The sequence below is a fragment of the Leuciscus leuciscus genome, assembly GCF_965113295.1.
Source record: "Leuciscus leuciscus genome assembly, chromosome: 7".
NCBI lineage: Eukaryota > Metazoa > Chordata > Actinopteri > Cypriniformes > Leuciscidae > Leuciscus > Leuciscus leuciscus.
In genome coordinates this window covers 15,128,210-15,150,830 of record NC_138731.1, presented here as the reverse complement: position 1 = coordinate 15,150,830, position 22,621 = coordinate 15,128,210, and the positions used below count along the sequence as shown (strand labels likewise).

The window sequence follows — 22,621 nt, the reverse complement described above, 5'->3', positions numbered from 1 at the left end:
TATACTGAACTCTATCCTCTGTTACCATCACATTTACTCCTTCATCTACTGTATCAGGAGCCTGATTCCTTTTTTTAATTGCGAAGTATTGTTTGCTTGGTCAGCAATTTTGAGCGTTTTCCCATTTGCCTGTCTTGCCTTGCTTTTTTGGATTATCTGCCTTGTTATATTGTGTTCTCTTTTGGATTTGGTTGCCTGATTGTGCTGTTTTCTTGGTGTATGACCCTAGTGTTTTATATATATATATATATATATATATATATATATATATATATATACATATACATATACATATACATATACATACACACACATATGGGGGGCCAAACAGGAAATAATCCGTTGTAAATCTGAATATATAGTTAAAACTCTGAATATATAGTTGTAAATCCTGAATATATAAATGTAACCCTGAATATATAGTTATAACTCTGAATATATAAATGTAAATTCTGAATATATAGTTATAACTCTGAATATATAAATGTAAATCTGAATATATAAATGTAAATCTGAATATATAAATGTAAATCCCCAATATAATATATAGTTATAACTCTGAATATATAAATGTAAATCCTGAATATATAGTTATAACTCTGAATATATAAATGTAAATCCTGAATATATAGTTATAACTCTGAATATATAAATGCAAATCTGAATATATAAATGTAAATCCCGAATATATAGTTAAAACTCTGAATATATAGTTGTAAATCCTGAATATATAAATTTAACCCTGAATATATAGTTATAACTCTGAAAATATAAATGTAAATCCTGAATATAGTTATAACTCTGAATATATAAATGTAAATCCTGAATATATAGTTATAACTCTGAATATATAAATGTAAATCCTGAATATATAGTTATAACTCTGAATATATAAATGTAAATCTGAATATATAAATGTAAATCCCGAATATATAGTTAAAACTCTGAATATATAAATGTAATCCTGAATATATAGTTATAACTCTGAATATATAAATGTAAATCCTGAATATATAGTTATAACTCTGAATATATAAATGTAAATCCTGAATATATAGTTATAACTCTGTATATATCAATGTAAATCCTGCATATATAGTTATAACTCTGAATATATAAATGCAAATCTGAATATATAAATGTAAATCCCGAATATATAGTTATAACTCTGAATATATAAATGTAAATCTGAATATATGAATGTAAATCCCGAATATATAGTTAAAACTCTGAATATATAGTTGTAAATCCTGAATATATAAATGTAACCCTGCCTGAATATATAGTTATAACTCATAACTATATTCAGGATTTACATTTATATATTCAAACTCTGAATATATAAATGTAAATCCTGAATATATAGTTATAACTCTGAATATATAAATGGAAACAGGGTTAGAGAAAAGCTTATTTAGTTTCATATTTATGTTTAAATAATGTTTATATTTATGTTTAAATAAATTGAAAAGCTTCCCATACCCACATACAGTGGTCTAAATACACAATTTTGGTGTCATTTTAAACATAAATATGAAACTAAATGTTTTCTTTAATGGCTACAACACATATACAGTACAGCAGTGGTTTCTAGGTTCAAAGGGTTTCCTTTAAAATGACACCCAAATTGTGTATTTAGACCACTGTATGTGGGTATGGGAAGCTTTTCAATTTGGGTAGGCCAAATCCAGACGGAAATCCCTCAAAATGGTCTCAGAGTTTAAGAGGTTAAACATAGCCTACTCCTATAGCTAATCTACTGCGTAACGGTTTGCCAGTTGATAAAACTTTGGATAATATAATTAATAACAACATAAAATCACATCAGTGTAATGACAATGTTCTTTGCATGAAAACACTTCAATTAGTAGAATTACATTCGTATAGACTGAGATGTAAAGAAACAGTGGTGGCCACTATCGTAATGAACTGTCAATAGTGATAAGGTATAGCTAAGAGTGCTCCAGATACGAACAAATGACTTACAGAAGGTATTCTTAACTAAGAACGTTTCGGGAAACACTTATTAACGTTAAGGTAAAGCCTGAGTTATAACTTAAGAATGATAGCGTAAATAAGGTTTTCGGGAAATGCAGCCCAGCATATTATTTAAACATAAATATGAAACTAAATAAGCTTTTCTCTAACCCTGTACAACGAACGCGCCAGCGAGTTCTGATGGATTTTTCTTTAATGACAGCGGAAGAAACTCCGTCAATTTTTGGCCATACAGATTAGTGTGTAAGACAACTACAAATGGTCTACTTTGATTTGTGTACATTCACAATAACACCAAAACCTTGTGCTTTTGTAAAATAAAGATCTGCCTTTGTTTCAACTGTCTCTGTATCCACGAGAATCTTTCTGAAACTAATAAAGTTTAAAGAATGGCCTATTATCACACAAACAATGTGCTGAGGCCACCTATGCAAAATGGTAAATGCCCCCAACAATGCCTTAAAAATAATCAACAAAGGCTAAAGTACAGTAGCCTACGTTACACTGAGATTTCATGTCGGAGCGGGATTTGAGCGCTTGGGCCGTGAGCGATTGAGTGGAGCGCATTGGCATAGAGCGGAATATTGAGCGGAGCTCACATGCTGAGTTATAACTATATATTCAGGATTTACATTTATATATTCAGAGTTTTAACTATATATTCGGGATTTACATTTATATATTCAGATTTGCATTTATATATTCAGAGTTATAACTATATATTCAGGATTTACATTGATATATTCAGAGTTATAACTATATATTCAGGATTTACATTTATATATTCAGAGTTATAACTGTAACGGTCACCAGCTGGAGTGCCCTTGAAAGCCACCAGAGGGCACTCGACATCAGACACTCACGTTCACTCTCAGACTACATTTCCCATACTCACTGCCCGGACTCATCTCTGATCACTCATCACAGTCACCTGTACCTCATTATCACTGATTGCATTCACCTGTGTCCCATCACCCTGTTAGTCTCAGTCTATTTATACCATGTTCATTCATTCACTCACTGCGAAGTCTTGTTGTACTGTTAGTCTGCATTTCTGAGCATTTTCCCTGGTTTCTTGTCTGGTTTTTGAATATCTCGCCCTGGTCCCTGGATTACTCTCTTGCCTCTGGTCCCTGCCTGTTTTGTTAGTTTGTTTCGTTATTTGTTTGTTTGGACTGCCTACCTGTGTTTTGACCTTTTGCCTGTACTTTGGATTACGCCTTTGGATTACCCCTTCAATAAAAGCTGCACTTGGATCTTAACCTTCGTGTCTCGGAGCAGTTCATGACAGAAGACTTCGCCAACACTGATCCAGCAGCCAAGTAAGACCCAGATCCATCATGAATCCAGCAGCACAGATCATGCGTCTCCGTCAGGGAGACCAACCAATAGAGGTATACGTCATGGACTTTTTGGAGCTGGCTCACTTGACCTGTATGGACGAGTTATGTCTCATGATCTTTTTTCGTGGAGGACTATCCGAGCCGCTTAGCTCCATAATGCCACTTTATCACCCTAGCTGGACTCTAAAACAGTATGTTGACCTGGCCCTGCAACTGAGTGGCTCAACTTTTTCTGTGGGTGTCAGTCCTGCCGAGCCAGAGCTTCACGTCAGTCCTGCCGAGCCAGAGCTTCACGTCAGTCCTGCCGAGCCAGAGCTTCATGTCAGTCCAGTCGAGCCAGAGCCAGAGCTGCACGTCAGTCCTGCCGAGCCAGAGCTTCACGTCCGTCCTGACCAGCCAGAGCCAGAGACTGTGTACGCCACGTCTTCCACGCCTGTGTCTTCGGACAAGATGGCCGACTCCACGCCTGTGTCTTCGGACAAGATGGCCGACTCCACGCCTGTGTCTTCGGACAAGATGGCCGACTCCACGCCTGTGTCTTCGGACAAGATGGCCGACTCCACGCCTGTGTCTTCGGACAAGATGGCCGACTCCACGCCTGTGTCTTCGGACAAGATGGCCGACTCCACGCCTGTGTCTTCGGACAAGAAGGCCGCCGCCGAGCCGGATCCAGTGTCTGCGGACAAGATGGTTGCCGCCGAGCCTGTTCACGTCACGTCTGCCGATCCAGAGACTGTTCACGTCACGTCTGCCGATCCAGAGACCGTTCACGTCACGTCTGCCGATCCAGAGACTGTTCACGTCACGTCTGCCGATCCAGAGACTGTTCACGTCACGTCTGCCGATCCAGAGACTGTTCACGTCACGCCTGCCGAGCCTGTATCCCCTGACAAGATGGCCGCCGTCGAGCCTGCGTCTGTTCCAGTGCCTGAGCCGGTGGTGCCAGTTCCAGTGCCTGAGCCGGTGGTGCCAGTTCCAGTGCCTGAGCCGGTGGTGCCAGTTCCAGTGCCTGAGCCGGTGGTTCCAGTGCCTGAGTCGGTGGTGCCAGTTCCTGTTCCTGAACTGGTGTCTGTGTCTGTTCCTGTTCCTGAGCCGGTGTCTGTTCCTGAGCAGCCGGTGCCTGTTCCTGAGTGGGTGCCTGTTCCGTGGCCGCCCGAGGGGTCTTCTCCGCCGTGGCCGCCCGAGGGGTCTTCTCCGCCGTGGCCGCCCGAGGGGTCTTCTCCGCCGTGGCCGCCCGAGGGGTCTTCTCCGCCGTGGCCGCCCGATGAACAGTCCGCTCCATCCTGGCCGCCCGATGTACTGTCCGCTCCGCCCTGGCCGCCCGATGGACTGTCCGCTCCGCCCTGGCCGCCAGATGGACTGTCTGCTCCGCCCTGGCCGTCTGCTCCGCCCTGGCCGCCTGAAGGGTCGTCTGCTCCGCCCTGGCCGCCTGAAGGGTCGTCTGCTCCGCCCTGGCCGCCTGAAGGGTCGTCTCCGCCGCCCTGGTCGTCTGCTTCGCCCTGGCCGCCTGAAGGGTCGTCTTCTCCGCCCTGGCCGCCTGAAGGGTCGTCTTCTCCGCCCTGGCCGCCTGAAGGGTCGTCTGCTCCGCCCTGGCCGCCTGAAGGGTCGTCTGCTCCGCCCTGGCCGCCTGAAGGGTCGTCTGCTCCGCCCTGGCCGCCTGAAGGGTCGTCTGCTCCGCCCTGGCCGCCTGAAGGGTCGTCTGCTCCGCCCTGGCCGCCTGAAGGGTCGTCTGCTCCGCCCTGGCCGCCTGAAGGGTCGTCTGCTCCGCCCTGGCCGCCTGAAGGGTCGTCTGCTCCGCCCTGGCCGCCTGAAGGGTCGTCTGCTCCGCCCTGGCCGCCTGAAGGGTCGCCTGCTCCGCCCTGGCCACCTGAAGGGTCGCCTGCACTGCCTGCTCCGCCCCGGTCGCCTGCACTGCCTGCTCCGCCCCGGTCGCCTGCACTGCCAGCTCCGCCCTGGTCACCTGCACTGCCTGCGTCGCCACAGTCTCCAGGTCCTCTTCCGCTCCACGGGCCTGGCCCTCCATCCCGCCCCCGGGTCCGCCTCCGCTCCACCACCCTCCTGGACAATTTAGGAGCGTCTGGAATCCGCTCCTTAAAGGGGGGGCTATGTAACGGTCACCAGCTGGAGTGCCCTTGAAAGCCACCAGAGGGCACTCGACATCAGACACTCACGTTCACTCTCAGACTACATTTCCCATACTCACTGCCCGGACTCATCTCTGATCACTCATCACAGTCACCTGTACCTCATTATCACTGATTGCATTCACCTGTGTCCCATCACCCTGTTAGTCTCAGTCTATTTATACCATGTTCATTCATTCACTCACTGCGAAGTCTTGTTGTACTGTTAGTCTGCATTTCTGAGCATTTTCCCTGGTTTCTTGTCTGGTTTTTGAATATCTCGCCCTGGTCCCTGGATTACTCTCTTGCCTCTGGTCCCTGCCTGTTTTGTTAGTTTGTTTCGTTATTTGTTTGTTTGGACTGCCTACCTGTGTTTTGACCTTTTGCCTGTACTTTGGATTACGCCTTTGGATTACCCCTTCAATAAAAGCTGCACTTGGATCTTAACCTTCGTGTCTCGGAGCAGTTCATGACAATAACTATATATTCAGGATTTACATTTATATATTCAGAGTTATAACTATATATTCAGGATTACATTTATATATTCAGAATTTTAACTATATATTCGGGATTTACATTTATATATTCAGATTTACATTTATATATTCAGAGTTATAACTATATATTCAGGATTTACATTTATATATTCAGAGTTATAACTATATTCAGGATTTACATTTATATATTCAGAGTTATAACTATATATTCAGGGTTACATTTATATATTCAGGATTTACAACTATATATTCAGAGTTTTAAGTATATATTCGGGATTTACATTTATACATTCAGATTTACATTTATATATTCAGAGTTATAACCATATATTCAGGATTTACATTTATATATTCAGAGTTATAACTATATATTCAGGATTTACATTTATATATTCAGAGTTATAACTATATATTATATTCGGGATTTACATTTATATATTCAGATTTACATTTATATATTCAGAGTTATAACTATATATTCAGGATTTACAACTATATATTCAGAGTTTTAACTAGCCTATATATTCGGATTTACATGTTTGGCCCCCCATAATATATCTATATCTATATCTATATATATATATATATATATATATATATATATTTCCAATCAGTCCAATCAAGTAATTAGTCAGGAATGAGATCATGGAAATCACAGGTAATATTGGATATTATGGATAATATTACTGCTGGTTCATATGTATACACAAACACACACATACACACGAGATAACAAGGACTCTCGCTGGTAAGAGATTGTGTATTAAATATATATTTAATGTATAAATGTCCATGCATGTTAGATTTGGTAGGGTCTGTGACCCTTTTTTCTAGGACCTTGTATGGATTAAATCCAATGATCCAATGTTTTTTCTGGTATCTCTATTTATATATTTTTGTATTCACTACCTTTTCGTGTAACAGGTATAGAAATTATACTGTTAATTGTATGTATTGTTAAGTATAATTCACACAAAATTGTTCATTTACATATACCTGATGTAGCTGCCTGATTGAAATGTGACTGCTTTCCCCTTTAATTGTTGTGATGTCATGAGCCAACATAACTTCCGGTTCGGTCTCCTCCTCTTCCTTTTTGTATCGTAACTGAATGGGAGAGGTAGGTTTCTTTCGACATCTGATAATCTTATTTCATTTTCACTGTAATTATTGCTTTTATGTCTATAATTTTTATGTATTTAATGTTATTTTTCTTACCTGTGTGATTCTTTTTGTCATTTTACCCTTTTTGAGTCATATTTTTGCCTCCTGCTTAAATATGTGGAAATGAGAGCACATGGTGACAAGTGCACATTTAGGCAATGTTAAGGGAAATTCACTCAAAGAGGCTGCTTATTTGGTCTCTTGTATCAGGTATGTTTTCCTGTTTATACTATTTTCCTGTTTAATGTGATTTCTCTTTACTCAATTTGTTTCATTCTCTTTTTTGGCCCTTTTGCATTGTAACTGAATTGGAAACGTCTAGGTTACTACTGTAACCTCTGTTCCCTGAGAACAGGGAACGAGACACTGCGTCAATTGACACTAAGGAGAATGCCTCAGGCGTGACAGGTGTCTGAAATCAAATCACGGTAATCCTATAGACTGGCGACAGCCCATGAATCATTAACGTGCGACTTGGAAGTATATAAGGGCACCTTGCAAACAAGATAATCACCTTTTCGTCTGAAGGGACTGTTTGGTAGGCAGGCCCCGAGGCATGGCGAAAAGACGCAGTGTCTCGTTCCCTGTTCTCAGGGAACAGACGTTATAGTCGTAACCTAGACGTTCCCTTTCGAAAGGGAACTCGCACTGCGTCGATTGACGCTAAGGGGAACAATATATCAATGCCACCATGCTAAGGGGAGTGCATACCCATTGGCAGTGACAACTGTAAGAACCAGAAAAATTCTAATGAAATGCCAGAACCACTCACCCTCTGGTCACACTGGGCTGTCAGTGAAAGCATTCCCTACAGTCATAGCCCATGCTATACGTATAACAGGAAAACCTCCATAAACATTGTTTAATGAAAGGCCTACCTGGGCCTTCTCAAGGGCCTAGGAACACAGCTTCAAATTTAGAAGGGGTACTTTCTAGGGAATGTGCCTAGGGAACCCGAAGGAGCCCGAGCCAATCACTATTCATGGGAACATTTTCACCCGAAATGCCACCAGGAAGGCCTGAGCTGGTGTCACTTACATTGGACATTTCAGTCTGGCCAAATTCCTGTCTGTCTGAAGACAGAGCCTCTGGACACTTGCCCACAGTGGTAATTAAGTTAAGTGCCTACAACCTTTGCTAGCGAGGGGAGTTTCTCTGCTCGATCCATGGATCTACCCAGCGTTTGTGTTTCAAAACACAGAGGAGGTCTAAAAAGGCCTAAGGGCTGATCTAACTGGGAGGCCCAACGAGAGGACTACGACCGTCTGACCAGACTCAGGAGGTCGAGTACTCATAGTGACCCTAAATGAGGGAGCACATGGTCTGCCTGGTAGGCAAACCAGGCTGTAGGCTAGATAAAAGAGGTTCTGGGAGGGAACCAGTAGCAGAAAATGACCATTAAGTCATGCTAGGGCACCAGCTCGCCTTCAGAATCTGCCAGCTAAGGTCAGCTGAACTGATAGCAAGCGGCCATTAGCTGCCAGAACCCAGCGTCACTGGGAGACCACTTAAAAGGAGGCCTGGTGAAGCCTACTACCTGATAACCAGAGGGCTGGCTACCTAGTGCCCGTATTTGGGAACTCGCCTTAAGGGAGGCCTAGTGAGGCCTACTACCTGATAGCTAGCATCCGTGGGAACTCGCCTTCAGGGAGGCCTGAAGAGGCCTACTACAGGGGCTCAGGGTTAGGGAGGCCTTGCTAAGGTCAAGACCATAAACACCACTGTTTGTATACCCCGTCACTCAAGACTCACTTAGAAGATTGAGAGGCCTACTAGGCCTGAAGCAAGTCACTGCTGTCAGCCAAAAATCACTGTCAGCCGAGGTGCTGTCAGCCGAGGAATCGCCATCAGTGAGGCCTGGTTGGGCTCCTAGCTGATAGCCAGTCTATTCTGCTACACACATATACCGTTGGGAACCATACTACACCAACACAAATATTGAGGCCACCCACAGGAGGCCTAATAAGGACTGAGGACTGAAAGTGCAGTACTCAGATCTACCCTGTATCACAGGGGAATACTTCTGTAACGGTGGCAGGCCCCAAACGAAATGTAAATCAACAAATGAAAGATGTATGTATAAAAAAAACAATTAGTTCGGGCGCCAGACAAGCTTAATCTTGTCAAATATTTTTCCTCAGAAAAGCTCTTTAAGTCACCGGTTACGAATAAACATGAATCAGAAATCACACAAAGAAAGTTCAGTTTCACAGCATGCAACACAACTTATCGTCCAGGCCCTGCTCATCTCTAGGCTTGACTACTGCAATGCTCTTCTGGCTGGACTTCCAGCATGTGCAACCAAACCCCTACAGATGATCCAGAATGCTGCAGCTCGTCTTGTCTTCAACGAGCCCAAGAGGGCCCACGTCACTCCTCTGTTCATCTCTCTGCACTGGCTACCTCTCGCTGCTCGCATCAAGTTCAAGGCACTGACGCTTGCTTACAGAACTATCACAGGCTCAGCTCCCTCCTACTTTCACTCACTCCTACGAGTCTACATCCCTACCAGACACCTACGATCGGTCAACGAGCGACGTCTCGTGGTTCCATCACAGAAAGCCACAAAATCACTTTCCAGAACATTCTCATTCACAGTTCCATGCTGGTGGAACGCTCTCCCCACCCTCATCCGGAATGCAGAATCCCTGACAACATTCAAAAGACAGCTGAAAACCAATCTCTTCCGTGAGCACTTAACCTTATAGAAAAAAAAAAAAAAAAAAAAAAAAAAAGTTTCCTTTCCCTTTGAAACATCACTTATCAGGCTTATACTACTCTGAATAATACCTGAACTTCGTATTTTGAGCACTTCTTGCGTTGTTGTTGCTTTTGCCTCTTTATGATGACTCGCTGAATTTAGTCCTAATTTGTAAGTCGCTTTGGATAAAGGCGTCTGCTAAATGACTAAATGTAAATGTAAATGTAATAAGACAAGCTTCCTGGTCACAGCTATAATGTATGTCCCACAATGTTAGGACTCCCTTCCAAGGAGGCCTGTTTAAGGCCTACTACCCATCAGTGAGTCTACTGCCCGAACTACTAAGGTCAACCACCTGAGGTAACGTGCCCTCTTGGGGGCTGCCCATTCAAGGAGGCCTGCTGAGGCCTACTACCTAACGGCGCAGCCTTCGTTGCCAGATAAGCTGTTTACACAGTGCCTACAGCATCCTGGTACTGAATCACATTGCCCATGGCAGTGTACTCCGCAAACAACACAGCACCCTTTAAGCAAGGGGAGTACAACATACACCACTCTGACTCAACGGAGGCCCCAGAGTCTGGGGTCTACCATCTGTAGACATGGGTGTCAGCTCATGGCAAAGCTCTGGCTTCATGGGAGCATATTTCAAAAACCAAAAAGAAGTGAAGGTTAGAACTTTCCGCTCGACCCGAGCCATAATGGTGCGAGGTAGGATAATAAGGACTGAAAGTGCAGTACTCAGATCTACCCTGTATCACAGGGGAATACTTCTGTAACGGTGGCAGGCCCCAAACGAAATGTAAATCAACAAATGAAAGATGTATGTATAAAAAAAACAATTAGTTCGGGCGCCAGACAAGCTTAATCTTGTCAAACATTTTTCCTCAGAAAAGCTCTTTAAGTCACCGGTTACGAATAAACATGAATCAGAAATCACACAAAGAAAGTTCAGTTTCACAGTTATATTTTCATAATTTTCAAAGAAATCAGACAAAATCTCAGTTTCACCATAAGCAAAGAATAAAAACAAACTAAACACACACCAAATAACTTTGGTTCAAGTTCAAAATCCTACAGTCTTTACACCACTGGTTTTGAATTGGTTAAAAAAAAAAAATTAAATCAAACTAACAATGAAATCAACCGTTTAAACATAACGAAACACTTCACTGTATTATACAGATACGAAATACGTGGTGAAAGTGGTTGCGTGAATGTTTGGTTGGCTTGAAGACGGTGCATGCGTGTGCGTGCGGGCGTGTGTGTGTGTGTGTGTGTGTGTGTGTGTGTGTGTGTGTGTGTGTGTGTGTGTGTGTGTGTGTGTGTGTGTGTGTGTGTGTGTGAAAGATCGTTGGCCGATAATGGCAGGAAGGAAAGTTTCCGAAGTGAGGGTAAAACAGGGAATAACCTGGAGAACTTGCTCACTCGTCAGCCTCAAAGACAAGCTTCGCTGTGCAGCCGGTGTCCAGAGGTGCAGCGCACCCTCAGTGTCAATCGCTAGGAAACTCACGCTCACTCTAGATCCACGTACAGCCCAAACACAGCGTCTCGCGTCTCACTGACTGTGGCTTCGTCTCAGGTAACCCGCTCCTTTTTTTCTCTCTCCCCTCCCTCTCTTACAACTCCACCTTATATACTCATTTCCTCACTTCCGGATAATTGATTTCCCTCCTCCATCCAGTCACGCAACTTATGTTTTTTCCGTACCGCCACACTACCACCTAACCCTGAGATTTAATCAAAAGTCTTGTGGACACATATTTAGTATGTATTTTGTGGCCTTATTTCAGAAACGTTATTTCAATAACCATGCATAAACATTATTCTCTCAAAAATAAAAACATGTAAATACATGTTACTCACATATTATGGTAGCCCTGTTTGTGCTAAATAGAGTGTAATTACACCTTTGCCATTAATATGTTTATAAGCAACTGAAAAAAGCACAAATGTCAGGGCATGTCAAAACATCTCAAGGATCCCAAAAACACCTTAGACCCCAGACGGTTAATGGATGTTGTTGCCTAGAGTTTTTGCTTCAAAATGATCTGAAAATCATCCTGCCTAATCATTCACATAAAACAATACATTGATTTAAACTTTGTAAGACACATTTTGTTTGGAAAGGCAATGTGTATGGGGGCGTGAATGATTATGAATAATGCTCTGATTCACACCTGAGAAGACTGCATAATGAGCTGCATAATGAGCCTTTCATTCAGGTGTATCACTGAGAGTACCACAAGAAAGAATGTGAGGACTTATTTTGAATGCATGCAAACTGTTTAATTTCCAAGGTAAACATTTCTAGTAACTATGCAATTAATTCTCATACTGTATTTTCAGAAAGTTTTGGAATATATCCTCTCCCCAAATGTGTCACTAAAAAAAACAATAATAAATAATTTAATGAGAAGGTTTATATTGACCTATTAAGATGTTGCTTACCTCTACCTTGTAAATATATGTTTTGCTATTTTATTAAACAGTTTTCACATATATAAATCAACAACAATTACAATTTGAACAATATTTCAAGTGTAATCTTTCTTTATAAAAAGTATACATTTTATCATACGTATTTCAAAGTTAAGGATTCATTAGTTTGAATATTGGAACAAACACTATAATAACATCTTGGTTGATATTTCAATATACCTACTTTATTTTTAACAAAACATCACACACTATATATTTAACATATGAGCAGAAATTGGCGAACAAAAGCTTATTTGATGTGACAGTAGTCTTTTTTACAGTAAAAACTTTATAATCTATCCAAAACTAATCAACGAAATCTTGTCTAAACATTCATATTTTGTCAGTAACATCGTTTTTATGATATATTAATGTTAATTTTCAGTTTAATACGTTGCTTATACAAACAAAGACATTTTATTTCAACATATTTCAGTTGATTTTTACTCATCTCAGTATGGCAATACAGTTTGGTAAAAGCTAAACTAGTAGATGTGTACTAGTAAGATAGTAGACTAGTAGATTCAACTCATCAGCTCTTTATTAGAGGATGAATGGGTCAAATAAGTGAGACATCCAAAATGTGTGCCTCCAGGAACAAAGTTGGATACTGACCAAGATACTGGAACCAGTTATTTATTTATTTATTTTACAAACAAATGTTTAAAAGGAGAAAACCCCTGCTAGTGTTTTTAAACAAAGATTTGAAAATACAGTTTTAGAATTCACAGGTACGCTACCTGGCTATGTTGAGTCTGTGATGCTCTTGGAGCCACACTTGTCTATGCAGTCTCAGAACACTCCTTTCCTTGTTCACCTGAACAGCATCCAATACCTTCTGCACCTGAGATACACACAAACTTATATTTCAATCAAGATATTCAATGTCAAACAAGAGATTCAATGGTATTTGCTAAAGGTGAGTTGATGGTGAGCATATAGTGACTAATGGGGCAGATATGAATGTGATTTTCACTCTTTTCACCCTGTACATGCTACCCTTGGGAGATATCATTAGGAAGCATGGCATTAGCTTACCAATTCACAAAATTAACGGAATGCATAGCTGAGATAAAAAAAAATGGGATGACTAGTAATTTCATAAAATGACTAGCCATTCATAAAATTAGGACTTCAAATTAGAGTGATGCCGAAACTAAATCGCAAAAGAGATTTGTCAACAACTTTAGAGGTCACTTGCGGTTAATGACATAATTACAGAGTTTACCTGTATATTACGGTATTTTCACTTTAATACACAGATCTAATATACACATGTGATTTCTTTGGTTGCTGTTTACGTTCACAGACATAACCGACAGTGTTTATGTTAACTTTGTGTGTTTTTGACATAACCCTGTGTGCATTTGACAGTTTAAGCGCAATAAGTAGTGAAAGAGAACTTAAGTTTAATACTCACGGGACGCGTCGTCTGACACCCAGCTTTCTGTGCATGTGCTTTAGATGTGTGCGCTCAGAAAACCAAATATCAGAAGTTTAAACTGATATGGCTTTAAAACGCATTCAAATAATGACTTTCATGATGAGAAAGAACTGCAGTCTCACATGAGCGTGACCGCGATAAAGATGATAAACAAAACCAAACAGATCATTTGTTGATCAAATTCTTCTCAAAATAAGAATTAGTCTTCCCGCGATAATAACGATAAAGCTTAGTTGATTGCGTATTTCTGTTTGGGACCCATTCGCAGCTCACATGCAAAGTGAAAACAACTATGGCGGAAGGCAGACGTGAAGCTGAGGCAGAGTTTATCGCTAAACAAGGAACTAGGGATGTAACGGTATGAAAATTTCATATCACGATTACAGTGACCAAAATTATCACGGTTTTGTTAAAATGAGATGAAAATGTTCAAAAAGAACTGATACGCACACTGAAAATATTTCAACAAGTTTTATATTTGAAAATCAACAAACAACAAATAAAATTACCAGCTCTATGCACTTTTTTTTAAGCATACACATTAAATGATATGACCGTCGTCAATAACAGAGAATAGTACGTACAATATCGGATGTCACTGAGAAGCTGCAGCCGCGGCGGGGAAGACTTTTGGGTGAGACACTCCTGAGCGCTGTCACTGCCTCCCGCCATTGTCTTCTCATATAAAAAAACAAACAAACAACGTTGCATGCTGCGGCTGCGTCAGACTGATGCTGCCTGGACAGGATTTACCGCAAGTTTTCAAAATCGCAATAATCGAACACGGTTTCCGTGATAATTAAATTGTAAACGGTAATACTAACCATCAGGTGTCAGGAGTCAGGCACGGAGAGCGAGGTAAGTGAACTTCAAACACAACTTTATTTACAGGTGACAAAGTGCAAGGTGAGTATGTGAATTCAGGTGCAGATTCTGTGAAGATCTCTCGGCACGGGGATAGCAGCAGGTAAGCCAGATAACTTCAGGAATGTTGAAACAACACAGTCTCAGTTCGTTAATCCTTATCTTCTTTCTATCAGATGTGATCGGAGTCAATCGGTTTCGACGAGGATTTGGAAACTCAGGAGAACGCTGAATCACAGACATCAGAGATCAGATCTGAAGACAGCAGAACAGTCACAAAGGTTAGTGTTTCTCAAGATGGTATACGTTACATCTAGGAAGCAATGGTTCAGGATACAACGGAATAAGATCAGTTCCTGTTGGAGGCTTGACAAGGACTGAAATCACAGTGAGTGTTTTATGAGTTGGCTGATGAGGTAATTGATGATTAACAGGTGTGTGTGATTACTAATCCGGAGAGAGTGAGTGCAGGTGCGCCAAAGAGGATTCTGGGAATTGTAGTGTATGACAGAGCCAAGGAGAACCAGGGAAACCGTGACATTACCTCCCCCCCCACTAGGCACGAACAGCGCCGTAAAAGGCAGAACACGGGAGGACGGGAGGACGGGAGGGAGGGAGGGAGGACGGGAGGGAGGGAGGGAGGGAGGGAGGGAGGGAGGGAGGGTGGGCATCCTGGAGTCCGTGACCAGAGGGTGAACAGGGTGACTACAGACAGGAGACTCCAGGATGACATCGCCGACCACGGCAGAGCAGGACGAGGAGGTGGCCATGGCGAAGCTGGCCGGTCAGGCGGAGCAGGCTGAGGAGGTGGCCATGGCAAAGCAGGCTGGTCAGGGGACCATAGCGGAGACGACCCTTCGGGCGGCCATGGCGGAGACGACCCTTCGGGCGGCCATTCCGGAGACGACCCTTCGGGCGGCCATGGCGGAGACGTTTCTTCAGGTGACCATGGCGGCACTGGGGAACCGCGTCAGAGAGACCTCCGCGGTCCCCCTAGCAGTTATACAGGTATATGGCTCTGGCTCGAAGACTGGCTCTGGCTCTGGCTCTTGCTCGAAGACTGGCTCTGGCTCTGGCTCTTGCTCGAAGACTGGCTCTTGCTTTTGCTCGAAGACTGGCTCTGGCTCTTGCTCGACAGGGCAGGCGACTTCTTTATTCGGAACTGGACTCAGGAACAGGCTCGGCGGGCATGACGTTCTCAGTCGCAGGCTCGGCTGGACTGGCGTGAAGTGCAGGCTCGGCTGGACTGGCGTGAAGTGCAGGCTCGGCTGGACTGGCGTGAAGTGCAGGTGACTGGATCAGCGGATCTGGTGGGACGTGGAACAAACTTGAGAGCTCCCCGGACGGACATCCAAGGTGGGTCAAACACTTTAGACACCAGATCAGCACTGTTTGAAATAAGCTTCCGTGACCTAGGCCAGGTGATCTCAGCTACGGGTCCGGAGCGGTGAAGGACCGTTACCTTTCCGGGCCTGCTTGGGCTGACTTGATGCCTGGGTTTGGCTGGGCTGACAAGGTAAGCGGATTGGACGTGGAGATCAGACTGGATGTCTCCCACAGTGAGTGAGGAACCACACACCCACAACGTGCGGTCAATGAATTTGAGGAGAGGTAGGTTGAGATCATCTAACAGCAGTATCTGGGCGAGTGGATCGTCTAACCCGCTCCAGAACTGCTGTTGAAGGAAGTCCTCATCCCAGCTCCCATCCTGGTAAAGGTGAAGGTAAAATTCAGCTAATTCCTCCAGAGTCCTACCGTTCTGGTTGAACATAGTGGATTCCGTGGGGTTCTGCATCTCTTTCTTTTTTAAGGTCAAGCCTTCTGCCAGGAGTCAGGCACGGAGATCGAGGTATATGAACTTCAAACACAACTTTATTTACAGGTGACAAAGTGCAAGGTTCTATCAGATGTGATCGGAGTCAATCGGTTTCGACGAGGATTTGGAAACTCAGGAGAACGCTGAATCACAGACATCAGAGATCAGATCTGAAGACAGCAGAACAGTCACAAAGGTTAGTGTTACATCTAGGAAGCAATGGTTCAGGATAGAACGGAATAAGATCAGTTCCTGTTGGAGGCTTGACAAGGACTGAAATCACAGTGAGTGTTTTATGAGTTGGCTGATGAGGTAATTGATGATGAACAGGTGTGTGTGATGTAAGAATAAATGCCTCTGGGTTAATGCGAATTAGCTCAAGAATATAGGGAATTTTGGCAATATTAATATTTATAACGCATGGTCATAATTCATAAATCGCATATGCATTTACTTTATCAATTATAGGAAATGCCTCGTTCTGTACTGTCTGATCATTACAGTTAAGAAGAAGTATTCCTGTCTACAAAACTCCAAGAGAGTTTGTCTTCTGGCCACGAAGACAAAACCTCTTTGGGTTTATAAATTAAAACTACTCAAAGTAGTTTTATAATATAGAGCCTGTAGCTTTATAGATCTTTTGTTTCATTGACTTTATAAAAAGTGGGTTTTCAAACACAGAGACAGTTAAAAGTATAAATGGGTTTATTAATAAAATGGCACACGCTAGAGATTATATAAACTACAAACATAAACGTACGTAAAAATGCAAACAAACGAATAAACATTTAACCGAACAAAAACATGAAATGAAAGAAAGAAAGATATAGAGGGAAGATAGAGGGTAACTTAAATCACAGACCTAAGACCTAGACACCTGGAACAGCTTTTATAGGAATCAATATACTTGCGAGTTGTGGTACTCTTTCAGTGTGATGCTGAAAAGGGGACGCGCGCGTGCGCGTGTCCGGCTGGTTTGCGTCTAGCTTTGTCTTCTGGGTCGTTTCGCAAAACGATGTAAAGGCTCACTTGAATTTAACGTTACCGAGAAAGTTCAGATTCGTCTCCCGGGATGGGAGAGGCTGGAAATCTTAGTTGCAAAGACCGGCTGTTACGACTCGAACATGGGTTCGTTCGATGGAGAAGGCCAGGGCCTCCTTCAGATGTTCCTTGGAGAAGCGCTGCGCCGGGGAGAAGAAGTTGAGTTGGAAGCGGAAGGATGAGAGAGCGAAGAGAAGAGATTTTGGACTTTTATCAGTGTCCCAGGTGCCGTCCCCTCCTTCGTGTAGGACGAATCAGCTGTCGAGATTTTTCGAGCGGGAAGATTCCTTTGTCCGGTTAGACACGCCCACTCGAATGAGTCATGATTGACTTTAACTGGAGAGGATTTTCTCCAGACATATGAACTTATAAAACAATGCGCATCACTGAATTCTGTTATTGGAATTCAACTCCGTTAGCTGGAGAGGATTACAGAGATATCAAAAATAGAATCTAGGCGTTGTAGCCATGCAACGATACATTATTATGCATTTGTATAGGCAATAGCAGTTCTATTAAGGTCACAAATAGGACATATGCTTTCCTATGGGTTACACACACCTCTTAACACACAAATTTATATATTTAGTACCTTTAGGAGTGACTTTATGGGTAAAAGTCCTTTTCTGTAGGGGGTTTCTGTTTCACAGTCCAGAGTGTGTTTGTATGTGTGTGTGTGTTGGAATGTTGCGACCCTGTTATCTCATGCATAGGGCTGGATAGCTCTGTGGTCAAATTTTATGACCTGCCAATGAGCTCGGGTTACGGGATGCGATTCTACTGGGAGAACATTCTTCAAAATTACATTTCAGATCCAAACACTCGAAGATCATAACTGTATGATCAACACAACATTAATCACACATACATACAGGAAATTCAGATACCAGTCTGAGTTACACACATTTTAAGTTAAACACAAAAGGATGTTGGTGTGTGTGTGTGTGTGTGTGTGTGTGTACGTGTGTGTGTGTTCTGGAATGTCACGAGTCTGTGAGGTTGTAAGAGTCACAGGGAGTCCAGAGCTGAAATGGGGGTTTTAGAGGGGATTCTAAGAAAACAGGGTTTCCTTATGTGACTCAAATGTCCCTCGGGGGAGCCACAAAGATGCAATTTTGACCGTTCAAGCAGACTTGGAGATCAGGATTTACTAATTTGAACAGCATGTGACCGCATGTCATAGTCATTGTCGTTACAGTGATTATTAATCCGGAGAAAGTGAGTGCAGGTGCGCCAAAGAGGATTCTGGGAATTGGGGAACCAGGAACCAGGGAAACCGTGACATCAGGACATTTTATCGTAGTTTATCATGAAACCGGTAATCATTCCATCCCTATGAGGAACTACCTCTACAATCTGGAACTGGTACTCACAGATATATTTTCACTCGCCAAACACTGACTGAGCGCTTGAGAGTTCCGTTCTCTGACAAGCGATTTGTAAAGTGGACCATTTCAGTTCATCCCAATGAATGCAGTGTATTTGACGCACAGTAAACACCAGTGTGAGGCGCCAGACTCGCCTTCGCTTTGCTGAGAGGGCTCAGTGTTTCTCACACACTCAAAGAGAGAGCGAGAGAGTCTTATACCACACAGAAGTGCTACATGTAAACGATATTATTTGTTGTATTATCCTGTAAAAAAAAATGGAGTTCATTTGAAATGATTCCGCTTTTATGAGAAACCAGAAACTAATGCAGAAACGCAAAATTTCATCGGCAGTTCGAGCGAACGCAGACAACGTGATTCATATATATATATACACACTTTTAATTCGCACGTACAATGAATGATACCACGTCGGGAGCTGACTAGCAAAATACTAAAGTAAAAGTAAAGAGCTTTGAATTTAAAGTCAAAGAGCAAACACACTAGAACATTTTTAATATTTCAAAAAATATAAACTATGTCAACTGTCTTTATCTTCTAAATTCTGCTGATGGTTACATTACGGCTCTAATATAATACGTAATTTCAGTTTTCAAATCCTAAATACTGTTGTTATATTTATTGTAGGGCTGAGTGAATATGGGTAGAACTCTTTACTGCCCTAGTCCTTGTGAATACATGTGAATTAATCATCACAGTATGCTAATGTCTATCTAGTGCAAGGGATTCATCAATATGATGATTGAGGACTGTTGGGACACTCCAGGCAACGGATGGTTCTGTCAGGAGAGACAGAGTCGTTTGCACCTCAATGACACATCTGTACCATTGTGCTTCACAGCACATGTGCTTTCAACTATACTGTTTATTTACTAGTGTGTTTCAACATGTAACTATGCCATGTGTGGTCTCAACTGACAGCTTAAAGAACTGAAATGAAAGGTGGTGAACTTAATAGAGATATTAAAGTATCCTAATGTACAATCTAGGTACTATTCCATAAACATGCATTGAGGAGAATATGTTAATGTTCTTTTCCCCCTCTTGATCACCACCCATTTGGTTCATCTTTTGGTTTGGTAACTGTTGATCTAGAGAAAGGCTTTAACCCTGCCACTCCCGCACTCCAGTGCGTAACCTCACTATGAGAAAGGCTTTTACAGCCTCTTCTGCACAGCAGTGCATTATTTGTTACAACTGAGTTTTCTAAACAGTATGTTGTTCCATTCTACTGTCTGTATATTTAAACATGTAACTTAATAAATAACTTTGCCTGCTTTAAAGGCTTTGAGAATCTTTCCTTTTATAACTTTTGTTATACAACGTTCATGTTAAATCCTATGTTTTCCTATCAGTTCTGAGAAAGACGTTTACCTAAGAGGTTAAAGAATAACTGCCACTTAAATGGAGTCAGGTTAATTATATTGTAGTCAGATTAATTATATTGGAGTCAGATAAATAACTGAATTATGCACGTCAACCTTCAACTGCTTTTTGTTCTGGTTATTGGTTCAAAATAGCACACTGTAAAAAAAAAAAAAACACGTTGAGAAAACTTAAAAGTTTAAGGCAACCAGCTGCAGGACATTTTTGAGTTTTCTCAACTTACGTGTTTGAGTTATCTCAACTTTTCTCAACTTTTTTCATGTTAAATAGTTGAATAAACTTTAAAAACTGAATTTGTCATACTTACGTTTTGTAAGTTGGATTTTTTACAGTGCAGTGTGAGCTTCGAGCTTTAAATTATATATAATACAAATAAGCAATGACTTTTACAAATAAATTAATGTCTGCTTAGAAGTTTGTCTCTCACTTCCATCTAGCAGTTGTGTAGTGCACTGCGATATCTATTGGTCCAATAGGAGGGGGAAATCATATCCATACCCAGCTAGGAAAAATATTACAAAAGCACTGATCATTTACTGAAGTCATGTCCAGGAACTGTAAATAAAGTACTGAACAAATTACTGAAAAAAAGGTAGCGTCCTCAACAAACAAATAAGAGATCACTAAGTTTAAGTTTGAATAATATGGACATATCAATAAAAATATACAAATTTTAATAACAAATGTTGTAAAATTAAAAAGGTTAGTAATTATGAGTGCTTTTTATTAGCAGGGGTGTGGTGAGGGGGCCTCCAACATAAATTTGCCAAGGGCCTCCAAATGTCTAGAACCGGCCCTGTCTAATATTTAGCATATTTCTAACATATAAAATATTTTCCTCATATTTTGATGCTTTAAGAGAACTTATACCGTTATTAAAAACAAATATCCCTGCTTACTGTGGATTGATGGGCACAAGTAATCACTGGTGCACTGCTGCTTTTTTCTAGTTGGCAAATTTTTTTTATTTTTTTTATTTTTATTTTTTTTATTACTGCAGTCTGAGCATTGACTTGTAGAGTGGGAGAAGTTATCAAATTTCTTACAAAATTAGCTACAAAAAGAATACCTTGACGATCAAGCCTGTTTCATTTTATAAACTCCCTTTCATCATATAAATCCAAATACAATTGCAGAAAAAAACATTACAATGTCCAGAAATCAATTTTAATAGTACATTGAGTTTAATATTAATTTATGTCATGTTTAACTCGATAGTTTCATTCTTACATACTATAATCATTGATCTATATAAATGACTGGATTGCCCATGATGTAATAAAAAATGAAGCCACCACGCTGCCATATTGGTATTCCTTCACATTTTATTGAACTAATAGGATATCATCAGATTTTTATGAAAAAACATTACCTAGCGAGTTTATATCTGAAGTATCCCTGTACATTCTTTTAAGGCAAACGTCCTAAACATTTAAATGGTTATTTGTTTAAAGTCTGAAATTTCCCCTGCTAAATGGTAAACTTTCTTAATATAATATAGTGCAATTTAGTAATAGGAGATTATGTCTAATGTAACATTTAGCAATATAGGTTAGCATAGGTTAGCAATTAAATGTTACATCGCAGCCATGGAAACATTTGGATTCATAACGAATGAGAGAGTTGTGCATGAGCCCATAAATTTAAGCTTTGTATTCTGGTTTGCGATCTGGTCACCCAATTATGAGCAAATTGAACAATATTCTATAGTTATTCCACTGGACATGGAATCTCTTGTTTCTTTCCCAAATCTTCACTCACGTCTCAACCATTTTCGAAGGGGATTATAAATGTTTCTTTCTTGGTTCGCTTTTAATTACGCCTATTATATATTCGCATTCTTTACTGTGGTAAAGTAGAAAAACGCTGTAGGACAGATAGCCTACCTTTTTACTTGCCCGTCAAATACTTTTTAACACAGTTCTTGTTATTAGACATGGTAAGGCGCATCAAGTTTATTTGTAAACCGCATTTCACACACGCGGGTGATTTTAGTTTTGCTTTCTCTGGCAGCATAAAATCAAACATAGCCTAAGTGCCTTGCCCTTGTGGAAGATAAAATTTGCTCTTCAGACCTTTTACAACATGTAGAAAACATGATATCAGAAAAGAGATTGATGGTCTCTTTCCTGCTCGTGTCCCACATCCCTCTCAAAGTGAAGAACGGTAGGCTATATGACGCGTCTTTGTGTGGAAATATAAAACAAATGTTTTTTTTTAATATTTAACTTTGTTTATTAGCCTATTTAAGTTACCATTATTTACTGATATTTATTTCAATGCTTTACAGGCTGAAGTATGTTGTTTCTTTGACGGAATTGCTCAAATAAACACGCATGTCAGTTACGAAATGGATGTTTGAGCCTCGTTTA

General features: G+C 41.3%; 1 protein-coding gene across 3 annotated transcripts in view; it reads right to left on the bottom strand.

The window, feature by feature from the left end:
- Positions 1-22,621, bottom strand: part of LOC309502768 (coiled-coil domain-containing protein 148-like) — a 142,792-nt gene that overhangs the window by 67,486 nt on the left and 52,685 nt on the right. For all 3 annotated transcript variants that reach the window (XM_082175295.1, XM_082175294.1, XM_082175296.1), the window contains one exon: positions 13,051-13,154. In XM_082175295.1, the coding sequence (XP_082031421.1) occupies positions 13,051-13,154 (104 nt within the window). The remainder of the gene's footprint in view (positions 1-13,050; positions 13,155-22,621) is intronic.